Source organism: Nipponia nippon, unplaced genomic scaffold (assembly GCF_047370975.1).
Source record: "Nipponia nippon isolate SJK-2023a ecotype South Korea unplaced genomic scaffold, ASM4737097v1 scaffold_6, whole genome shotgun sequence".
Lineage (NCBI taxonomy): Eukaryota > Metazoa > Chordata > Aves > Pelecaniformes > Threskiornithidae > Nipponia > Nipponia nippon.
The window spans coordinates 29824942-29849845 of record NW_028262380.1 but is presented as its reverse complement, the minus strand read 5'-3'; the positions used below and the strand labels follow the sequence as shown (position 1 = coordinate 29849845).

Below are 24904 nucleotides of genomic sequence, written 5' to 3'. Positions count from 1 at the left end.
TTGTCACTTTTTTAAAACTCCATTTATTTCTTATTAACTAAAACAATTCGGCCATTAAAAGTGCAAACAGTATAAAAGGTCATAGGGCAAAATAGTTTCTGTGAATAGAGAATGATGCTTCTAGATAATAGGTGTTTGTCTTGTCGATGCTGTTTTGAGGGTGCATGTATCACCAACACAGAGATGGGTTTTCACTGAAGGTCATGAATGCAGTTTATAAAGGTTAAGTGTTATATCTACTTTATGTGATCAATGTAAAAGGCTGAATGCCAGTTACTGTGAAGAGAAGGAATTAGCCTACAGTGATGTCTCTTTATAAAATTTTTCTTTGTTTTAAAAGAACTTTGAATGCAGGCCAGAGCCCTTTAGGAAAAAACAGTTTCACAGGAAGCAATACTAACAGTAGTAAACAGCATCTTTATGCTGACGGTCTACTTTCAAACAGGTAACATCATTACTTTGAGAACTGTTTTTGCAAGGCAGAAGTGTTGCCTTCTCAAAGTCATAAGAAAGTATAAACACATCGCCCACTTCATTTGTGTTTATGCTTTTGTCTGTTAACAGTAAAATGACACCAAGTGCTCTATGTTTGTGCTCCGTCTACCAAGTGAAACGTACAGCTTCTACATAAACAACACACCTGTGTATCAGCAAGAGCCTGACAGATACATGTGTTGCTTTAAACTACCAAAGACCTGTTTCCAACTTCTCAACCATAAAATGAAATGTTCGTTTCTTTAGTATATTTGATTAGTATGCTGCATGACTAAAAGAAATACAGTACTGAAACTTAAAATATTCAATCTGAACACATGCTAATACAGCTGCAAGCCATAACGCGTTTTCATTTCTTTAATACAAAGCTTTACTATTTAATGCTACAGTGAGAAAATCATTGTGTACTTAACACCTATCAAAAGCAGCAAACAAATGTTACATAAAGCTGAAAGAGTATTTAATTCTCATGGCACTTTTACAGGATGACAAACTTTTGCAGTACATACATACAATATAAAAGTAAAGTTAAAAGGCTCAAATCCTGGAGGATATACAGGCATATGTTTTCCAGGAAGCATTTTGATAATTTTTGGCCTTCACATTTACTTTTTTCAGGCTGTAGAGTATTTTTGCTTTAAACTTATCACTCATCTCCACAGCCTCCTACAAGACTGACTCAGCACTGCAACTCACTGCCAACCAGATTAGATGGGAGGACTCCACCAACCTCCTGCTCCCAACTTTCTTTCTCCTATCAGGATGCTAGGAGAATATCTAAGCTAATTTCTGAATTTAAATCTTCATTGTTCAGTAGCAAATTTAGCTGAGCTATTTACTCTCAGTATCTGTTGGCTCTGCATGAGTCTCTACTTTATGTTATTAAGCTGCAAACAGTGAAGAAGGAAGACCGAAGATATTTTGATGACATGGTATTTTCCCAGAAATAGGTGACAAAGCATCCACACATTTAGACTGACTGCGGGACAGCCTTTGAATTGAGACAAACATATTCAGCCTTCAAAGAGCTGACATCCAGGAGAAATTCTCCAGCAACCTCAAAATCCCTCACATGTGCTGTTCTATGTGAACACCTTGGCCCAAAGGTGGTGCTTTTTCACATCCCGTGCAGTCTCATTTCCATCAGTCCATCTGTGAATAGTTTAAATTAGCTCAAAATCTAGCCTTCTTTTTCGTGGTATTAACACTTTAATCATCATAACTGTTCTATAACTATCTTGTAATAGAAACCTTATTGGCTATTTTTATTTGTCACCTATTAGAATTCACCCTTACTTTTTCTACTTTGCTGTATTTGCAAGTGTAGCATTATCCAGGCTTGTGATTTAGAGAAAAAAAAAGAAAATTAAAAAATCTTACTTAAGATTTTAAAAACACATATTAAAATATCCAGTCATCGATTTCACATTCATGATCCATTCTTTCATAAGGTCTTAAAAGCAATTTCAGAAGTCCCTTTTTATAAGTTATTTTGCATTTGCTGGTTAATTCTATATAATCTTTATTGGTATGCATTCGCTGCACTGTAGATTTAATTGGCTATAAATAAGCTGCGCAAGCAGTACAAATAGTATATTCCTATAAGAAGACTATGGGCTGCAGAGTACAATTGAGTAGAGTTAGGTTTGTTTAATTACTTAAGTGCCAACTATGCTGTAGACAAAAAAAAAACAAAAACAAAAACAAAACTACACCAACCCTAGAGCTGCTTTCTCGCTACCAAAACAAGTCATTGGCTGTCATTTCATTAGTTTTCTCTTTTGCTTTGAGACTAATTAGCTCTCTAGGTACCTGCTGGGGGAGCAAGATAAGATGGTCCACCAAGCACTGAGAATTTGTCTTTTATGGCATCTTTAGATCTTTGGGAATACTAGTTCATAGTGGCATCACAGGTGTGTGCAAGTCTGGAACTACCCTGCCTCTCAGGCTTGTCAAGGAAAACATACTTTCTTGATGTAGTCTTAGTTTTCTTACAGTTGGTATGGAAACTTACTTCAACTCACAACAATAACACAGAAATGTCTTGGCAATTACATGCAGAAGACAAATATACAATATCTAATTTTAAAAAACCTACCTCCCCTTGGTAATTACAAGGTTTCTCAAAATAATTTTTCTGCTCAAAACCATACTCGGGATATCTAATTATCTTCTGTTGCCACACAAGTTGCAGGTGCTCAGTTTTTCCAGAACTGTGGCCTTTTTAGCCATGAGATCAGTGCAGAAATATGCAGGTTCACTTCAAGCCCAGACCCCTAGCTGTGACCAACAATCAGGCTCTTAGAAGAGGAAACATTGCTTTGCATTTTCTCTTGTGACTTTCTTAGATGCAAGAAAGTACACCACATAACGTGCATGTGCCTTTGTGTCCCCTTAGTTCATTCAGAGTGGCTCTGTGAATGACACTCAGGACCTCATTTTGCTCTCATTGGTTACTAATGGGCCTAATTCCAATGAAAATACATCTGTGTAACTAGAGTCACAGCTGATCCATGGCTCATGTGGACCAATGCTAAAGTCTGCCTGAACTCTGATCCTGTGTCAAAGAGCCTTGTGCCGAAGTCTTAAGCCACACAAGAAGTAGACAGAAAGAGCACGGATGTGTAAACCTGCGTAAGATCCCTGGAAAGGGATCACAAAATTTGCTCCTCTAACTTAATTTTAATTACTAAATAGTTTCAGAACTAATAAAAATATTTTTGCTCATGTTATTACAGTAGTACTAATGAAATGTCATGTTTCAGGGCATAGGCTGATTAAAAGAGGAGGCAGAAAGGAATTTTTCCTCCTTCCGATTTTTTATATTCCAAAACTGTGCAGACGAATTCGGGGAAAGCACCACATACCTTTGAAGCATCAGGTATTGACTGGAATGAGACAGTGGAGTTGGTGAATTACACATCAGCTCCATTATGACAAATCCTATGTTTCTGTGTAAAAGCACAAGGCCCCATGCAGTCACTTGTGTGGCCTTTATTTAAGGCTGGCCCTACAGATGAGGTTCTGAGAGAAAGACAGTACCAGTTCTCTCGAAAACAAAAATGCTGATATTAAAATAAACATTTACAAGGGGAACAAATTATTTAAAGTGCCAGAATAAAATCTCTTCAGGACTCTAATTTTTAAATTCAAAACTTAATAAACTCCCACGGTAAGAGATAACTGGATGGGTTTTTTTCACTGTGTTCACAAGAATTACTAATCTATCAGTCTGGTATGAAAGTCCATTAAAAGTGATACCAAATAGGCCACCTCAAGCAAATATTTCAAGCCTACAAATAGTCAGTGGCACACTTTCAAAATACTTTAAGTTCCAAACTACAGATTTTTATGATATTAATTTCTAAGTAACAATGAATTTAACACGGACTATTACCTTGCTAAAGCACAGACCTGTGTTTTCATAAGTAAACGTCAATAAAGTCCTGGGGATTGCTGGAGTATTGGTAGTTTATGACTGTTCTGTGCAACTTTTACATTGTAGTTAGAAAATTCAGTTTACTGCAAGGACATATTTAAAAGGATTCTGTGTGAGACTGGCACATCCTAAGATTATTGCTGTTTTCTAAAATTGTAAATAAGCACCAATTAATGAAATCGTTTCCAAGTAACAGCTAACCTCAACACTCTGCAACATTCACCATTTAGGTTATATTAAACATCCTATCAAGATAAACTGCATCGTTTGGTATCTGTGGAAAATATTCTAGATGCAATAATTCTACCTTCATCTGCAGGATTACAGCACGGGTTCCTCAGTGCTCTGCAAATTTTGCCAAACAAGTATGATCCTGTATTGCATACACTTTTTTTTCTTTTAAATCAGAAGGGTTGAATTAGTTTCTAAAATTATAAATAAGCCTTCTATAATTCTAAAAACCACACTGAACACAAACTCCATTTGGAGTGACAATTGCCATTCACATTATTGCAAGATTTGAGGTATTCTTGAAGAGAAAAGGCACCAGTGAAGTTGTTGGATCCGGATGTACTGAATCATAGGAACATGTTCAGTTAACTTAACGTCCTGTTGAAGAAAAAAAACACATTTCAGTACAACTATTTTCCTCTAAATCTCTAAATTGGCTTGGCTTCAAGATGGGCACACATTCGTACTGTTTGAAATCCCTCACTTCACCGTTGCCGCTTAGCTACCTCTTTGGATTTTGAACGGCATGAAGCCAGCAGGTGTGCAGCTAACTGTCTCTTGTGTGGGGAAGAGAACAAGTTTTACTTACTATAGAACTGGCCACAATAAAGGTAACCATCAGAGTTGGTGGTCTGAGTAGAGCAAAAAACAAGCTCTCCAAGTCAGAAATTTCAGCCTTTTTCCACACACACAAAAGAAAGGAGCTACCCACTTTAACAGTAAGACTTGGACAAGTATTTCAGAGTCAAAGACCTTCAGCATATTATTTTGTCTCTTTGCTCAGCCATTCAAGAGCTTAGTGGGAAACCCATGAGTCCTTATGAACTAATACGCCCACTTACTTGGGCTTCCGCTCCTCAGTGGTGAAGGACTGCGGCTTTGAGACAACTGCAAGACAAACAGAAAAGGAAACTCAGGTGTGCTAAAGAACTGTATCCAAGAAAGGCACCTGGGAACCCATCAACATTCAGAAAGTTTGCACATGTTACTCTACCAGTGCAGCTCTACTGCTACCAAGTCAAATTCAACAACTTTGTAATTTCTTTTCCACACCCTGCGCACACACACAAAAAAGTGAGTCTTACGCAAAACCTCTCACATTTCCAATATTCACATTTTAAGTTGAGGGCACCTATGTCAATTTAGTAAGATGGGCTAACAATTAGAAAAATACACAATTTTTACAGAAATAATTAATAATATTGTGTAACTATACCATACGCAGAACTCTGCTAAGGTTTCATATATGTTATTAGCACCACCTTGGTTCTTCCCCTCCTGCCCACCCTACATTGATTTTCTGCTCCTGCAAGGCATTAGAGGGTAAATTTAGATCACTAACTCCAGAAGGCAGGGATCATGTGCTGTATATGTACTGCAAGATGACTAAAACACTTCCAGATGATGTGATTAGTCATTCAGAAGGGTACTGAAGCAAGGGAGAGTAGGGAGAAAGCATTCTGAGATCCACAGTTGATACTTCTGAGAATTTAACTGTGATCTACTTCTCATACAGTATCTCCACTGATAATTATACCAGGCAATAACTATCTTTCAGTTCAGCTTCCCCTTATTCCAGATCTAGCAAAGGCATTTAATCCCAATGTTAAAATGTACATGTGGCACATTAGCATTTTTAAAAGGTTGCCTACATTCTGAGTTTAAAATACTTGATGCTACAAGCATCCAGCTGGGGCTTACATGATGAGATAGAAGAGGACTGGTGCTACGGTTGCGGCTTCTGCTTCTACTTCTGCTTCTGTGAGACCACTACAAGAGAAGAGTTTGACAAAGCTCTTTTGAGAGAGGGCATTTAATAAAGACAGATTTGGCAAGCAGACTTGCCATGCTGGAGACAAGACTTGAAGACAGAGAGTAAACACAGTAAACTTTCTCCTTAGAACAGGCTCTGCCAACAATCGTATATATGCATAATGAATACATTAAGGCAAATGGAACTATTCATCCTAAATGCAGGATGAGGCACTAAAACCTAACTGAGATTTGATATACACAATGCCAGCCACATAGGGAACAATCAATAATTTATCTTTTTAAATTTTAAAAGAGTGTTTAAATCCAATTACTTCCCTTAACATGTTTCTTAACAAAAGTACATACCAGCGCTCCTCTTTTTGTGACTGCCTCTCCCTTCACAATTACAACATCATTTTCCATCAGAGCAGGCCATACATGATAGGCCACCAAGGCAGCTGTGAAATCAGAGTCAAAACTACGATGGTACCTGTTGAAACACAGAGTACAAGAAATGTCTGCGTTTAAGTGCCAAAAGATAAATATGATTCTTCAAGTCATCAGTGCTGATGCAGAATACTAGTTACAGCTCATAGACATCTTTCTTGACAACATTTCCATATCACAAAAAAAGTATTCTTTAAGTGAACCTGTAAAAGAAATGCATTTGTAAGACAGACTTAGCAGAATATGCTGTCTACTGATACTGAAAGACACTCCAATAAAGCCATCTCACACTTCAGAAGGCTACTAGGCCATATTCTTGCGTAAGCTCCACACATACCAGGGTCCTTGGGTCCAGTGACAGAATAAATCTCCTGAGCAGCATTTTGGCAGGCATAATCATCCCATCTTCCTGAAATATCTTGCTAAAACAAGACCCCGATACAGGACATTGCAGAAATACTCTATCTCAACTATAAAGTTACTTCCTAGTATCTTATGAGACATAAGAGGCAACTTTATTAACAAGATCCTCAGATACTGATAATGAAACAGTGACTTTTCAGCTAAAAAAAATTATTTTGAAGGTCTGTATTAACATACCAGATATATATTAACTCCCTAAGTCTGCAATATTGGCTGAATAATACGTATCTGGTTTTGTGGATTCAAACTCAAACCAATACCAAATAACTGAAATAAAAAATAGCAATGCATCTATACATTAGTAATGTATATACAATAGCAATTTATACAAAACAATGTTGTAAACAGAGGCATGAAGCTCTGCATGGAGGAAGGTATAGGGTACGATGAGGTTTGGCCAGCCCTTTTATAGAATGGTATCACACGTAACTAACAGCTGTTTTAATTTCTACAAATTTTGCTCCATCTCTGTGTACCACATATATGTGCTATGCATGGAAACATATATATGCCACATATTTATCTATATAGATGGATAGATGTGCATATATATGTCTCCTGCAGCAGCACATGTAAACACATTACACCTGTTTTCTGAAGGCCACACACACCAAGTAGGTGGAGAAAGCATCCCAAGACTATACCATAGCATTGCTGCCTTCTTAAGCCAGCCAATAGCTTTGGGTATCAAATAGCTAACTGCCCAGTATTTGGGCAGGATCATTAAGCAGTCATGTATGACTATGCACTCTCCTGTTGAAGGGCTGCTTTCATCTTCCCTGTTTCTCTCCTTGGCTTCTCAAGCTCTTCCCCATCTGTGTTCCATTCTATTTCAAATTATTATTAGAAAACTCCTTATTGGTGCAGCTTTTCCTGCTTTTAAGAGCATTTTTTTTGGAGCTATCAATCGCGTTAGTTTTCTTGAAGGCATGCAAGTACCCTAGAGTTCTCTGCCAGCTAACAAAGCAGCCAGCCTACGGAAAAAAGAAAAACTATGTTATGGTGTACATTTTTTTAGACAAAATTTCCATTTTTAAAAGGCATTTTTCTTTTTGCTCAGCTCTAAACCAGAAGAGATGGGAGTGTAATAAGATCCATATGTTGTAAAGCAGTCACAGCCTGGAGGTCACAGCACACATATTGATGATCCTGGTAGCAGGCACCAACTGCCAGATCTCAGTAAGCATGACTTTTACAAGATGGGCCAGAAAGAAGGAATAAAGATGCACACGTTTTATAAACACTGGAGGCAGATAGAGACTAAACAGGGAAAGGAAAGTTGATAATTTTCCCCTTGAAGGATAAATTAAATATGCTCTAGACTGAACTTTACCCAGAAAATTGCTCTGCTGTTCATTAAAAAAGCTGTTAACACTGGTCTACATCCTGGCATTTATACACCATCATAAACCTTAAAGACATACCAAATTCACTACAGACCAGGAATATTTGCCCCAAATTAATGCTTAGCATCAATCTTAAACCTTTATATTAATTAGGAAAGAAGTAGACTATACAACCTGATGGATTTTTTTTAATAATAAGAATCTGACTGAAAATAAAGAGTTCTTACTTGGTCTCACTGAAAAGCTCTCCATCAGTACCAAAGGCAATATCAAGAGGAGGAACGAGTGTCTGCATTGAAAAAGCCACACGGCACAACTCTCGAATCAAAGTGCTGATCACAATGAAATCAATTTCTGGTGGAAATGAAATCTTTGGGTTGATGTTCATGGAGCGAATTACTTCCTGAAAATAAACACAATTGAGTCATTTGAGCTCACTTTTACCTGCAGGCAAGTATGGAAATCCCTCCTGAATATGCCTCTCAGCTTTCTACATTTAAAAATCAGTGTAAGAAGCTCCCAGCAATGTTGTCTTAGGCTATTCCAGAAAATATCAGCTTCAGAAAGAATGTGCTGTTATTTTAGAAATAAAGTATGAGCTACCTCATTGACATCAATCTTAGGAGGGAGACGCAGTTTTTCAGTAGGGCACAGAATTTAAGAAAAATATGAAATTTAGCTTACATTTGTTTGATTAAGACAGTTACACTGTATCTTGCCAAAAATATTATTCTGGCAGACAGAGACATTCTAGTCACAGGCAAATAAAACAAGTGATTACTGGCCATTGGAAAATAAACTTCTACAAGACATAAAATCCACGCAATAAATGCTTTTCCTTCTTCAGGTTACAACGGGTTTCTAGTTTACACACTCCGAATTTATTAGCTACTGAAATGGATCGACACGTCACTTCCCTGCTGCCCTTGACTTACATTGACACTGGCTTGAACATCATACAGATCCTCATGGCGAACTATATAATCCATGACAGTGTCTTCAAGTGACTCAGGCCCCGAGTGACCTAGAGACAGAGTCTCTCTTACACGTATTTTGAACTGCCTGTAGGCCATCTTTGCTGCATGAAAAGACTCCTGCAAACATAAAGAACCTCTAGTTAAATCCAGGAGACAGATTAATTTTTTATCATTGTCTGAGAGGATGAGCTTAACCCAGTATCATCATTGTAAGGAGGAATATAAAACGCTGTTGTAAAAGTGAAAGTTAAAAACAGTACTAATCTGGGAGGACTTCTCTGATTAAATCAAGTGTGATTTATTTGCAGAAGACAGGATTGAAAAGCTTCCCACCTAACCTTCTATTTATGTAGGATTCCATCACACATCCACGATCAATGGAGTCACACTCAAAAATATCAAAAGCAGAATTCAGTAAGAGCATTTTATGTGCCACAGCCTAACATGTCAGACAGGAGCACCTCTTGTCTGTTGGGAAGAAAGGTTGAATTGGAGAGTGACTGAATGACAGTTGTGGGGAAAAAAACTCAGTAAGTTAATTAAATGTGCTTGGGATCACACACATCAAGAGACGCACTGCCTCTCTGACACAGGTATGTACTACATCAAGTTTATAGAAAAGAATATTAAGTACAGAAAAATGAAAACGAGTTTCTTCAGACTGAGCTCATAGTAAACGTGAGGTATCTAGGTAATTTCAAGGGACCCAATAAGACTAGAAAAGTACTTAGCTACAGGCAAGAGGGAAGCATGATTTGGAAAGATTTTTAGCTTTCTAAAACATAGTATTCCCAAAAGAATTAATCTAAATGAGGCAGTGTTGTTTAGTGCAGGAATCATCTTTCAGAGCCATTCAGTCTTCTTATGCACCCCTTTTAGCACATGTACTGTAGATCACTGACCCTGTTCACATGTTGGGACAGGACAGTCAGAAAAGGACATTAAATTGAGAGTTCAATGTAAAAGCGTGAGGGAAAGAAAGGAAATGAAAAGGGAAAAAAGAGAAGTTTTCTTCTCAATACTTCACAGAAATGTTAATTTACACACAATTTAATCCAATCCAGCCATAATATTTTATAAAACCCTTCTGGCCTGTAAAACAATAAATTTTTTTTTTCTTACCACCGCTGCAATGTATATTATCCTTTGCACCATCTCTGTGTCACTGATGTATGTCCTCAGAAGGGTCTCTGCATCCAAGCGTTCTTGAGCATAAATGTCACCAAAGCGAGCTACCAGGCAGGCGCGACGCGAAGCATTTGTACGTCTGGCTCGGCCAGGTGAGCAGCTCCTCAGGGGAAGCGAACTAGGCGACTTGCTCTCACCGTGCCTTGGGGAAGGAGAGCGGCTCCGTGCAAGCCTATGACAGACATGTAAAGAGGCATGAGGTCACTTCATCATCCTCAGATGCTTTTGCCCAGTGCACAGTTTTGTGTCAACTTAATTATTACCAGGGTAAGCCGAGATTTTGAGCCAACACAATTAAAGAAGTAAAGCTGCAGCTGGTTAGTCTAATATGAAGGCATTTGTGTCAATACATTTTATATGCTAGAGCCTAAACAATAAAATTAAAGCAATTCCTAAAGTGTGTACAGCCAAGCACTTTGTTCTGGGGAAACACACTTTTAATTGGTAATACTTTAGAGATTTGTTCCACTGTCCATACCACTGAAGAGTTGTAAAGTTGAACAACTGAGAATATAACAACAAGTTCTGCCCTGTAATGGTACAGTATTCAAAGAGGACTTACAAAAAAATCCCAAAAAAACCCTAACCATCTCTTTTTATCCCATACACTTGCACTCAATATATTTTGTAAAGCTACTCTCTTTGCTGTTTTTCCAGAAACGTACCATAGCTGCCTGAAATTAAAACATTTGGTCACTAGGAGAAATCAGTTAAAGAGTTTATGTTCCTTCATAACAAAGCACAAAAGCTTAGCTTTTGTTTGTACTTCAATTTAAAATGAGGAGGGAATTCATGCTACCTAACATGAACAATTTCTCTGATTCAGTGACTTCTCTGAATAACACCTCTACCTGCTCTGGAGAACAGACTTTTGGGCATCCAGGATAGAAATCTCATCCCGCAGTATTTGAATCTGCTGCTCATAGTCATTCAGACGATCTAACTTCCTCAGGGCATCCTTCTCTTGGGCACGGGAAGTCTTCAGACTTAACCACACAGAATAAAGTCAGTCACAAGAGGTCCTTCTACCAATGCAAACCATCAATTAACCCTCATCATCAAACAAAAAGAACAGAAAAGGAGGAGAAATATTGAGCAAGATCCTTATGCTGAAATACAGGGAAATCAAGAGTTTAAAAAATGCATACTCCAAAGCATACTCTTAATTAAACTTTAAAATGTAAAAATGTACTGTGACAGGAGATTGGATACACTACACTTTATGTTACAGGAGAGATCATTGGTAAACGTTTGGTGTCCTTGCACTAGCTCAGATGATGAGGTCTAAGAAATAAACTGGTTTCTTTCTCATATTTAAGATGTTAACTAAACCGGCTCAGTTTTCTTTCCTACAGTTTAAGACTCTAGGTATCTTCTTATATCAGGTCCTCAGATTCTTTTCTTTGCTGGAATATATTAGTCAGTCAAAGGATATCAGCAATGATGTTATTCAAGTAATATCAAAAGTTAATGATTCCTCTCCTGCTCTCCCCAAGAGAAGCAGTGTTTCTTAAACATTGGCAGACAACCAGTTAAGCAAGTTTATCTTCCATCCTTTACTCTTACTTAATGTTAGAAAGTATCCCAACATCTCTGCTTACCCTACTAACACAGATGTTACTGTTTTCCTCTTTCCAAAAGAAGGAGGGAAAAAAAAAACAAACCCACAATAGATGTCTTCTGTTCATTTTGGAGGCATTCAGTCTGTCCTTCCTTTTCTTTACTGAAGGACCCTGGTGAGATTTTTGAGGATCTGAACCAAGGAAAGCTGTAACACCTATCAATTCACAAGCTTCCTGCTTGGGCTTTAAGGAGCAGGCTGACTGAGAGGACCACAGGTAATAAGGCCAGCACATCGCCTAAGAGGAAAGACTGTCCTTCTAACCTGGGTAGGAAAAGCCGCAGATACTTACAGATGCCTGAACATGAGCCAGCAGTGTGCCCAGGTGGCCAAGAGGGCCAATGGCATCCTGGCCTGTATCAAGAATAGTGGGGCCAGCAGGACCAGGGAGGTGATAGTGCCCCTGTACTCAGCACTGGTGAGGCCGCACCTCGAGTACTGTGTTCAGTTTTGGGCCCCTCACTACAAGAAGGATGTCGAGGTGCTGGAGCGTGTCCAGAGGAGCTGGTGAAGGGTCTAGAGCACAAGTCTTATGAGGAGAGGCTGAGGGAGCTGGGGTTGTTTAGTCTGGAGAAGAGGAGGCTGAGGGGAGACCTTATTGCTCTCTACAACTACCTGAAAGGAGGCTGTAGGGAGGTGGGGGTCGGTCTCTTCTCCCTAGTAACAAGCGATAGGACGAGAGGAAACGGCCTCAAGCTGCGCTAGGGGAGGTTTAGGTTAGACATTAGGAAAAACTTCTTCACCGGGAGGGTGGTCAAGCATTGGAACAGGCTGCCCAGGGAGGTTGTTGAGTCTCCATCCCTGGAGGTATTTAAAGAACGGATAGATACGGTGCTTGAGGACATGGTTTAGTGGTGGACTTGGCAGTGATAGGTTGACGGTTGGACTCGATGATCTTAAGGGTCTTTTCCAACCTTGACGATTCTATGATTCTACTATTACAATCCCATGGGCATCCTTAGCCAGCTCCTCCAGCAAGGACTTCTAGCAGAGTAGTAGTAAAAGAGGGCAAAAGAATTCTAATATAAAGAACAACTGGGAAAGGAAAGGAGATTTGGGAAGATGAGTTCTAGAGAGAGAGATTGGGGAAAATCATTATGTACTAAAAAAAAAAAAAAAGTTAAAAAACCCTATATAATACACAACACAGTAGTCAGGCTTTCCTTAAATTGCCATGATAGACAATGCTGACAGACAATGCAGTGTTAATAACTATCCAACAGAAAGGATAAATAAAAAGTAATCATTTCACTTCTGTATTATTTTATTTTTGTTATTTACCCCTATTCACACAAGGATTTTTCAGAAACTTTTACAGCCATTTTTGATGGTCTTTATCTTATTGGTGTGAGATCCACAACACTTCATCATGACCACAGATAATGATTACAAATACAAACAGATGCTTAATTATAGGTCTGCCTTTATCAGGAAAGAGAAAACAAACAAACAAACAAACAAACAAAACAAAAACAAAAAAAGAAAAACAAAAAAACCCCAAAAAACACAGGAAAACAAAACAGGAGAGCACATGACAGACTGAAACCAGCAGAAATGCCTCCATCTTTCATTGTCACAAACACAAGAAAAGCCACCACTGAAAATGAATGTTTCTTTCTTTGTAAGAAAAACTAAATACCAAAAGGAAAAAACCAACTTTCAGGCAAACACATTTATGAATTACCAGTGCTGACTTTTGTAAGCCTTATCACTAATCCTTTCCACACTAATTAAATCTATGAAGTATTTAGAGTTTCACCTGTTTTTTTGTTCGTTCACTCTACTGCTAAAAATTAATCTGAAATGAAGAGAGTATTATCATCTTTCTATTAAGGTTAAAGAAATGTAGATGCTACAAAAAAATATTGGGAACAAAGAAGGCAAAATGTGGTTCTTAGAAAAATCAGAATAGTTTTTATAACCCACTTTTATTTTAAGGCTATAACTAGTGTTTTAAACTCCACCATCTAACCATTTAAAAATAAAATAGACATCTTCAACCAGTTTCTCAGAAGAAAATACAACATCTTTGAGAATTTGTGTCAAATATCTGCTTAATGCTGTTTGGATAAAGAAGCCCACTGCTACCCTCCAGTTTCAAACAATTCATTAACGATAAAGACCCTCACAGTTCCCCAGTCACTGGGCTAAGCCCGATTCAGTCAGTCAGATTGCCTTGAAATTCAAGGCAAGAGCAACTCCACCTATGTCATTCTTAGCCAGATGCCTGTTTAACCTATTTTAAGAGCCCCCTGCACCAGCTGACACTACAGGGCCTTGAGGTAACCGATTCAAGCTACCATATTGGCTGTTGTTAATTACAATCATGTTTACCAAAACTTCTTCCTGCCAATCTCTATAACAGGTCCTCTGTACAGCAGGTCAAGAAAGAAAAGTCCTCTTGACCTCATTTACTTCAAAGTGAGTCATCTGGCTTTAAGTTTGATTAGAGCTTGGCACAAGTCTAAGCACCCTAGTAGTAAGTTTCCATTTATAATAGTACTAATAGGATTTTGTTCAGTCTGCATATAACAACCATTTTTAGTACACTTTATTTTTGTGTTCCCCTGAAGAACTTCAATTACTTTTAAATGTTGATCATTATTAATTTTTAAAAATTGTATTTTCCTTCATAATTCTGCAGCAAATAGCTAAATCCTGTTATAATCAATATCTTGATATAACAAAAGCTTATACTAGCTATAGAATTTACTTATATTGAGTCTAGACCACATTTGCTCTAACAACCCAGGTGACCAAGATGTCTTGTAAAACATGTTTTGATTTAAGTATGCGAGACAGACAGACTACAGACAAGAGGAATGAGATCATCAGCTATTCCAAAAGTCTCAAAAAGCAAGTTTACAGACAAAGATGCAAAGGACACTCCTGGCAAACTGTTCCTTGTGTAAAAAAAAAAATCCTTCCCTCAGTGTCACAGATCAGTCCTGACCTCATTTCCTCTACTTTTAGAAGGATTCTGGTTTTGACAGGCAGGTGAAGACTAGGCAAATCTGATTTCACCCAACTAAAAGGGTTCAAATTTTGAAACGATGATTCACAGAACATGAAAAATAGCACCTTTGCTTCAATCAAAAGTTCAACACCCAGACAGAAGATGCAAATGTAGAGTGCCACCCAAACTGAGAGCGAACATGAACCATAAGTATGTGGAGATTATGGAATTCCTGAAGTCACAGGAAGATAGGAATGTTTTATTCTTCTGTCAAATGGCAACATGAATTTCTGTCCAGTCTGCATTAAGACCTACACATGGGAATTGTGAGATGCTTTATTCCCTACTAATAGTTTTAGTTGGGAAGACAGCAGTCAGGTTATATCTAAGAATCAGGGAGTAATACGAGCTACTTTCCCCCCAACAAATCAAAAAAGCCCATTTTATGGGAATATGAGTTCATACCCCAGGTAGCCATCCAAAAAATTAAAATCCAAAGCGATCAACACTTGCAAGGAGAAGTCCATGGATGAAATCTGACAATTAATATTATTCTAGAAGCAATGATAAACATCCAGAGATGAACAAGTGATATTCAACTTGATATTAGAAGTGGAAACTCCAATGGCCCGAGGTTTATTTGTTTGCTTATCTGTATCAGGAGTACCTCATCCTCTTGCCCTAAAAGGAAAGATAAACTTATGGACAGTTATAACCTTTCCTACAGTGTAAGCAGCAAAGTCAAGTTTCGTCCATTTTTAAGAGCAACAATGTTATTTAACTGAAAGGCTGCAAGCCTTTATTTAACAAGTATGACTATATTTCTGTTGTTGAAATGTTAGTTATTACAAGAATTCACATGCTGTTGAAATTGATTTCAACTACCTTTGTATTCTTTTCTGATAATATAACTCACACAAACACAAAAAAAAAGAAAAAAAAAAAGAAAAAAAAAGACGTGGGCTACATTTCATAACAGTGAAGAATTATTACTGCTTCTGAAACCGCCTGTACATCAAGCCACAAAAGGAAATTAGTTTTAAGGACCCCTGTATTGAAATGGAAAAGTAGGTCCCCCAGCTGCACCCTTACCAATCCAGGTTAAATTCCCAGATGTGACCAACACACTTAGAAACTCAAAATCCATTTTTAAACCAGAGATGTCAGCATTACCAATAGCAATTACTTCTGCGCAGACAGGCAAAAGGATTTGGCAAAAATGGTCTAAGAGAAAAAGCCATATAAAGAACTTTATCTTAAGACAGAAAGGCTGAAGTGTCTTTTATTTAACACACACACTACTTCCAAGAGCATCATAGTAAATTGCAAACAACAGTTTCCAGTTATATTCGGAATATGGTTCTCTCCTACTTAACTCCATCTACAAGATTCAAATGCTATCAAGCTGGTACTTTCAAAGTAATCCTTCCTCTACCCTAAAAAAAAAAAGGATAGAAGTTCAGCCATAAACATTCTTCTCACATGGATCTGCTTATGCTAATTCTCTCTCTATAACACCAAGAAACAAAGCTACAGGATGTTAAGGAGCTAGACCTGTTTTTTTGCTGTAGCATAGGACAGTGTAGAATAAACAGAACCTGCTCAGGTAAATGACAGGCTGTGTCTCTGCATGCTGACTTTCTGCCACAAATACCCCAAGATCAAATTTTTCCTTACACTGCTTTTAGCAGAACAATTTCATCTTCTGCTGCCAAAAGAGTAGTGGCTGATTTGGTCTTTGTGTCTTCAAGAGCCAACTGGGTTTTTGCCAGACTGCAAGAAAAATTAATAACCTTCATGGTAAAGGCAGAGATTCTACCAGAACATTTAATATGACAAACTGACTGTTTAAGCAGACCAAGTCCATACCAATTTAACATATGAAAACAATCGCAGTGGGCTTTGTGCAGACGATCAGCACACAAATAGCTTATAAAAAGTCATATCTGACTATGGAATAACAGAATTATTTTGCTACAACCCATTATTTTCATTAAGACTCAATTCCAGTTTCTCTATCAATTTCAACAATTTACAGCATTCAGAATGACTTCACCATCCATAGATAGGGTATCTTGGGACATGAATTCTCTTTCTCCTGCACCTGTCCCCTGCCTGCCAATAACTACACAATCATGACTCCGTACTGCATCACCTTGAAAGCATCAGTTCTGAAACTGTCACATACGACTTCATCTCTGCTTGAATTACCTCCTCCCAACCCTCCACCTTCCAGACTTCTACCTTTGCAAACCACTGCCAACACCTCTCTGACCTGACTGCACAGAGAAATGCAACCCACAAATCTGTACAAAAGCTTTACCACCGATTTCCCACTTCTTGCAGGAGCTAGCCCAAAATGACTTTTTCTTGTATTGCAAACTGCCACACACTCACTCCAATCTGTATTAGTGAATAACTTTCCTTGCGCTTCTCACCTTGACCATCCAACACTTTTCTCCAGCTCATCAAATAATCTCTTTCCATCCACACAGGAAGATAGGATGAAATGCCTCACCCGTAAACCAACCTTTATATATACCTGAACCACAGAATGGCTGAGGTTGGAAGGGACCTCTGGAGGTCATCTGGTCCAACCCCCCCTGCTCAAGCAGGGCCACTTAGAGCCAGTTTCCCAGGCCATGTCCAGACAGCTTTTGAGTATCTCCGAGGATGGAGACTCCACAACCTCCCTAGGCAACCTGTTCAGTGCTCAGTCACCCTCACAGTAAAAAAGTGTTTCCTGATGTTCAGAGGGAACCTCCTGTGTTTCAGTTTGTGCCCACTGCCTCTCATCCTGTCACTGGGCACCACTGGAAATAGCCTGACTCTGTCTTCTTTACACCCTCCCTTCAGGTTTACACATTAATAAGGTCCACCCATCTCCCATAACTCTTCTCTATAGGTACAAATATCAACAGAAAACAACCCCTTTGCTTATTAAACCTTCCAGGCTGGAATTATTTTGCAAGATTACCTAATTCTGGCAAACCAGTTGAAATGCCAAGAACAAAAAAAACCTCTCTCTTCTTCCAGATAGTGTGGGGTCCTTCTCTGTCCCACCTTGTCACTTTTGATATTTAATGCATACTGCGAGATCACAAGATTTTTTTGTCCTCTTCTTTTCAAGGGGATGCACTGATCTTTAACTCAAAGTTGACTGAGAGACTTTTTTGATAGTGAAAAATTAGAATGCCTGCATTCATCCAAGATGAGACATAACAGACACTAATATGCATTGGTGAATAAGGGAAGAGCAACTGATGTCATCTCCCTTGTCTTCTGTGAGGCCTTTGACATGGTCCCACACAACATCTTTGTCTCTAAATTGGAGAGATATGAATTTGATGGATGGACTAATTGACAGAAAAGGAATTGGCTGGATGGCCATGCCCAAAGAGTTGCAGTTAATAACTCAACATCCAAATGGAGATCAATGACAAGCGGTGTCCCTCAGGGGTCTGTATTGGGACTGGTACTGTTCAACATCTTTATTAATGACATTGACAGTAGGATTGAGTGCACCCTCAGCAAATTTGTGGATGACACCAAGCTGAGTGGTGCAGTTCATACTCTTGAGGGAATGGATGCCATCCAGAGCGACCTTGACAGGCCTGAGGAATGGACACATGTGAATCTCATGAAGTTCAACAAGGCCAAGTGCAAAGTGATGCACCTGGGTCAGGGCAATCACCAGTATCAGTACAGACTGGGGGAAAAAATGGATTAAGAGCAGCCCTGTGGAGAAGGACTTGAAAACAGTGGTAGATAAAAACCTAGAAATGAGCTGGCAATGTGCATTTGCAGCCCAAAAAGCCAACCATATCCTGGGCTGCATAAAAAGAAGCGTGGCCAGCCGGTCAAGGGAGGTCATTCTCCCCCTCTACTCCCCTTTCATGACACCCCATCTGGACTACTGCATCCAGTTCTGGGGTGCCCAGTAAAAGAAAGACATGGACCTGTTAGAGCAGGTCCGGAGGAGGGCCACAAAAATGATCAGAGGGTTGGAACACCTCTCCTATGAAGAAAGGCTGAGAGAGTTGGGATTCTACAGCTTGGAGAAGAAAAGGCTTCAAGGAGACCTTATTGCAGCCTTTCAAAACTTAAAGGGGGCTTATAAAAAACATAGAGAGAGAGACTTTACTTTTTAACCCTGTCCTAGTGATAGGGGAAGGCGTAATGGTTTTAAACTAAAAGAGAGAAGATTTGGATTAGATATAAGGAAGAAATTATTTACAATGAGGGTGGTGAGACACTGAAACAGGCTGCCTAGAGAAGCTGTGGATGCCTCATCATTGGAAGTGTTCAGTGTCCCGTTGGACAGGGCTTTGAGTAACCTGATCTCGTGAAAGATGTCCCTGCTCATGGTAGGGGGTTGGACCAAATGATCTTTGACGGTTCCTTCCAACCCAAACCATTTTGTGATTCTACAGTTCTATGAAAGCGGGAGATATCTGCAAGATGAGGATACAGGATGAAATATTCTATTGAACCTCTTTCTTCTAATCTAGCTAATAGAGTTTACAGTTCTGAGAACTTGATATTCTTGGAATCACTGAGTAAGAGCATTAAATTATATCACTTATTGTACTGACCCAAGGACTGTGAACATTCACTGTTCTCATGCTAAGAGGATGCATGAGAAACCGTCTGTCACTTGGAGCTACCTCTGAAATGGCCCTGAAAGTGGCACTAACTACACAAATTTGTTTCTGAAGCAATTAAGTCATTTTGAGACTACAGTGCTCCACAAAACGTGTTTTATGCAACTGGACAAAAACTGTTCAGTCCTAGTCACTTATTTGAAAATCTGTCTCTTTCTTCCTCCGTCCTATCACAGTGGGTTTTGATCTTCTTAGATGTTCACATACCAATTACATACCATAACTAACTGTCACATGTTGTAGGTCTTCAATAAGTGTTGCACTATAGCTACTCAAATGATTTTTATCAAGGTTTGCTCAGCATGCAACAGTTCATTGACTATAATTCCACTGGGACGGTCATGTACTATACAAAACCCTTTTGTCTAGAATACTGGCATGTTTTCCAACTCCTCTGCCAGAATCAAAACCTATGAAGTCATTTATAAATGAGGGTATGACTGTATCATTTGTACCCCACTTTGGACACACACGGACAATCCAGAGCCTAGATGTACTTTGAAGCTCTGATTTTAAGGCAGAAATGAAACGTTTTACAAATCTCCATCAGTATTTAGACATCAAGAGAAATATATGGCTTGTTGAAGAACAAAAAACAAACAAAAAGAATCACAGTTAATTCCCCTACTCTTGTTGCACATGGTTGAGCTGTAGACGAGTTGAAGTCAGTTCTTCCTGCAGCTCTTGCAGTTGAAGAGTCTGATTGCTGGCTAGCTCTCTCAGTTGCCTCTCTTTCTCAATTGAATCCTACAACAAAACACAAAATCACACTGCTTCAATGTTCTACCTTACAGAATCCTTCAGCAACGTAGTATAGCATTATTAGCAGATGTATTTCTAAACATTTCAGTGAAGACCATTTCTAAAGTAACTGAAAACAAAAGCAATTGCATACCTTCTAGACACATAAGCAATACCTTCCAGGCACACAAAACAAAGACTAAATTATATTAGGAAAAATATTCACTTCATTTACACCTCATGACAGAGAATATGGAAGGTCTGCATGTGCAGATTTACTACCTTTATACACATCATCTGAACAAAGTGTTCTTGCAGATGTGTTACACAGGTTTTTTTTTCCAGTCAGTCATCTTCTGACTGACTATATCACCAACTCAAGGAAAGGTTTTGGGAATTCATGTACACACAATAGCAGAAAAAGTTATTAGAACAGAGGAGGCAACTACTGTCATTCCAGAAAGCACACAACATATGCAGCTCTGTCTTTAACAACCTGTAGATTTGCCTGATACTACCAGATTTAAATAAGTAACTGTGCAGCAGGCCTTTCTTTAAATTTTGAATGTCACATGCAGTGGCAAATCCGTAACTGGTGTACTATCATTTAATAACATCATTATTTTACATTTTGGGGCTTTTTGGCAGAACCCTCCTCCTGCAATACACTAGAATCTGACTCTTAAGGAATATCACTTTTCATTTGGCCTTATTTTAGTTGTGAAAAATTTTGACAGAAGAGGTATAAAAATGAGAAGTCAGAGAACATGGAAACATCACTGTCAAATCTCAAGATCTTCAATATTTTCCCCTAGTCAGCATCAACGAATGCTCTTATTTTCTTTCAAAGCACAAAGCCACAGCAGATCTCTCTTTCCTGCCAAACTGTCAGTAGTACAACCCCTTCAGTAAACATCAAATACATATTAACTCCAAAACTCAAGTCAAGCGCGTGATGGTAAAATGATGGACATGAGCACTTCTTTTTCCCTTCTGGAGATATTATAATGCTCAGATACTAAACAAAGATTTTTTTCTTCAAAAAAATAAATGGAACTCACAGATAAATGCATGAAGTTTATACACACTTTCAGCTTACATATGTTTTTTCACATAGTATTAGGTTTTTACTAGTAAAGATATGGTATAAATACTTCTATGTCTTTGCAAATGTAAATGTAGCATAATTCTTTACCTAGAAAAGGAAAGCAGCACAAGAAGATAGCTTCTCTTACAAAGCACACTCCTCCATATTGTCACTCATTGCTGTGAAACAGCTTAAGCCCTAGAAGGCCAAAACTAACTTCAATGACCTCTTTGATTTCCCTTTCAAAGGAAACACAAGATGAGACAGAGAAATAGCATAGTTGTCTCCATGAGCAACTAAGGACATATTTCATTAAGCAAAATCAGGGAGGGAAGCTATTATTAACAGAAAGTCATTAAAGCTCCCCTGCAGGTATAAATTCACACCGTTCTTTCCCTTAAAATAAAGTTTCCTACATACCTGAGTGAGAGAGAGGTTGGTTTCAAAGAGCCTTCCTGAAGTAGCACAGGAAAAACAAGTCCCTAGCCATGGCAGGAGACGAGTTTTTATTGTTTCCACACCTGCATAATGCCCACCTAAGAAAAGATACATTAAGAAATTGTGAGAACACTTACAGAAAGAGCCAGAGTTTGAAAAGATGACACATGTAAAATGTGTTAGTAATAAGACATGGCACTGATTTACCTTCTTGAGATGTTTCATTGAGGATTGTGAAGAGCTGCCCTTGAATCTCAGAGTTCAATTCTATTATTTCACAGCACCGGTTCAGATTCTGATCACAGGAATTAACCTGTAAATTAATGTGTATTAATACATCTGCCTGGGCTTTCTTACTTAAAATGATTCCTGTTATGATCATGACTTTCCCCCCCCCCCATAAGTACATCTTCGCAACCTTTTCTTACTGCATCCGCTAGAATACTCATCTTTAAAAGGTTCACATTGTTAATAGGTAAACAAACAAGACATCAGGACTTCCATCACCCAGTTAATTCACTACTTGAGAAAACTTACTGCTTTCCCCATTCATAAAGAAGATGCAATCATAAATATCTCTAAAAGAAGAATCATAATAATTGTGGATCTGTGTTAAAATCTTTCAACACAGAGTTTTTAAAATAGTAAGATAGGAGATTGTTGGATGAAAAACCTATCAGTCCAAAATCCGATTTTCTGCATCAGCTGAAATAATACATACAAGGCTATTATTTTGCTTTGTCAAAAGCCACATGAGGCCTCCATGCAATTTCATCTGATTTTTAAGAGTTACCAATGGAAACAAATAATACTGAAGAGTGGGCAAAATCCAGCATTATGCCTAGGAAACAACAGAACAGCAAAACTACACCACTTTCAGCAAATGCAATTCTGAAAAGGAGTTGATGAGGTTAATCTGTCCAGGATGCTACTGCACCTGCCCGAAGAACACATACTTTGTACCTGTTTCCTTAATCTTTATCCGTAACCTGTGTATCATCTTCAACATAGATCACCCTCTAGGTCTTCAGGCTTTAATGGCTCCATAGGGTCCTTACAAGCTTCCAAAACAGCTATGACTCCCACCCGTGCCCCTGTCAGCTTGCATTTTGATTGCTGCAACTCTGGCCTGAAGGAGCACAGTCTCACCCCGCTAACCTCCACCAGAACACCACTTTTGCAGTGGTGCATTTTTCCAGCTCATTACGCTGACATAACACCCATGGTGCTTCCATCTGCCAGTTCCTCCTTTTCCGCAACGGCAGCCTGAAGCTACTCATCTTCATTTCCCAAGACCTCACGACTACCCTCACCTCACTTATCATGGAGAGTTCAGCTCCCGCTATTGCTCAGCACCCCCTGAGGTCTACTTCCACCATCCATTCGGAAGATTTTAAAATGAGTGCCTCTGTTCTTCCTCCTCTGGTGTCCGGCACCCTGTGGTAGCTTTACAAGCTACCCTCAAACTCCTCCTTAAAACCATCCTTTGCCATGAATCCTGCAGAGAGTTTGACTGGCCATTAATACGCTGTAACTCCTACAGATCGTGAAGTACAAAAAGGAGCTGGCTTCGCCTGAAAAGGCTGTGTCTCTGCTCAGTCCCTTTCCTCACCAACCATAGCACACTGTAGATGCTTACAGGCTCACGACCAAATCAACTATCAGTGTCCTGAAGCTAATGAAACCTGGGGACACAGGAGTGACAACCCTGCCAAGACTCCTTCTGATGAGAAAATTTCCAGTTTTCAAATCTCAGTTCCCTTCATCTCTTCTTTCCCTAAATTTTACACCTTCTCTCCTGCTTCCACTGTTTTGCCTCCTCAATCTCCTGTTACCTCATCCTCCTCCGTGCATCCCATTACTTCCATCTCCAGCCTTCTCCTCAACCATACCTGAAACTCTTTGCTCACGCCTGCTCCCCCTCCTTCCAAAGCCCTCCTGCAGCCGTGCTGCCTTGCAGCAGCCTCTCAGCAATAACAGGTTTCACACCCAGAAGAGCCAGCAAGCCGGACGGCCCCCTTCTCACTTTCAGCACCCTTTTTCCTCACATTTTCTTGACTCTTCCCAGGCCACGGGCGATTCCTTCTGAGCGCACCCTCACCCGCGCTCCTTCCACCTGCTGGTCTTTTACCACAAAACTCTTTTCTGATCCAGATTCAGTCATTACAGCGCAAATATCACTCTTAACCTCCAGTCCTCGCTTTCGGTGAACCTTGTCACAGGCAAAAAAAGAAAACAGCCGAAGCTGCGAGTGCTACAGGCACCAGGTGTTAAACCGGCGATACCGGGGTGCGCGTGTGGGCCACCGTCCCACACCGGCCTTCCCAACCCAGGCGGCGGCCGCTCCCCGCGGCCAGGACGGCCGGCTGCCGGTTTCAGTGGCAGCGGGCGAAGGGCAGCGGCGCCGCCCGGAGGCGGTGGGGGCCGCCCCCGCTCCGCGTCCCGCCGTCACCGCGGAAACCGCCGCACGGCCCGGGCACCGCAGCAACGCCGCCGCGGCCGGCGGCCTCCCGCCCCCTGAGGGCCGGCGGGGTGAGGCGGGCCGCCCTCCGCGCACCCCCCAGCAGACGCGGATCCCCCCCGCCGCTGGCGGCCGCGGCCCACCTCGTAGTCCCGGTACCAGCTCTCCAGCTTCTCCTGCAGCACCCGGCCGCTCTCCGCGCCGACCAGCCTCCTCAAGCCGTCGGCCATGGCCGGCTGTCAGCTCGCTCCCGGGGTCGGGATGGGCTGCGCTGGTTCCCCCGGGAGCCCGCCGCGGGCGGGCGGCGCGGCGGGGAAGATGGTACCGCCGGGCCAGGCCCGCTGCTCTGGGCGGCGCCGCGTTCGCCCCGCCTTTATAGCCGCGATTGTAACGTGGGCCGGCCCGGCGTGGCGGCGGGTGCCACGGCGACGCGGGCAGGGCTCGCCTCGGTTGTGGTAACGCGGCGGCCGTCCCCCGGCTGCCCGCGGCCCGGCCCGGCCCGGCCCGGCCCGGCCCGGCCCGGCGGGGGGAACACCCGCTCGGCCGCCGGGTGGCGGCGCCAGGTAGCGCCTTTGCGAACCGGCGGCGCGGACCCGCCTCGCACAGCGCAGAGCAGCGGAGCGGAGCGGCACCGG

General features: G+C 40.5%; 1 protein-coding gene across 5 annotated transcripts; it reads right to left on the bottom strand.

Annotated features, from left to right (window-relative positions):
- SPATA18 (spermatogenesis associated 18) lies at positions 1-24761 on the bottom strand. Of its 5 annotated transcripts, XM_087737443.1 has the most exons (12): positions 24413-24761; positions 22016-22121; positions 21791-21906; positions 20171-20289; positions 16556-16651; positions 11153-11287; positions 10236-10473; positions 9072-9230; positions 8364-8539; positions 6287-6410; positions 5867-5935; positions 1-4543 (listed from the first exon to the last, which is right to left on the bottom strand). In XM_087737443.1, the coding sequence occupies exons 1-12, from the start codon at positions 24497-24499 to the stop codon at positions 4442-4444; spliced, it is 1527 nt and encodes a 508-aa protein (XP_087593569.1). In that variant the 5' UTR covers positions 24500-24761; the 3' UTR covers positions 1-4441. The 5 variants fall into 5 exon arrangements, with proteins under 5 accessions (XP_087593569.1, XP_087593571.1, XP_087593570.1 ...); XM_087737445.1 differs by lacking the exon at positions 11153-11287; XM_087737444.1 differs by lacking the exon at positions 16556-16651.
- Positions 24762-24904: the final 143 nt, after the last annotated feature.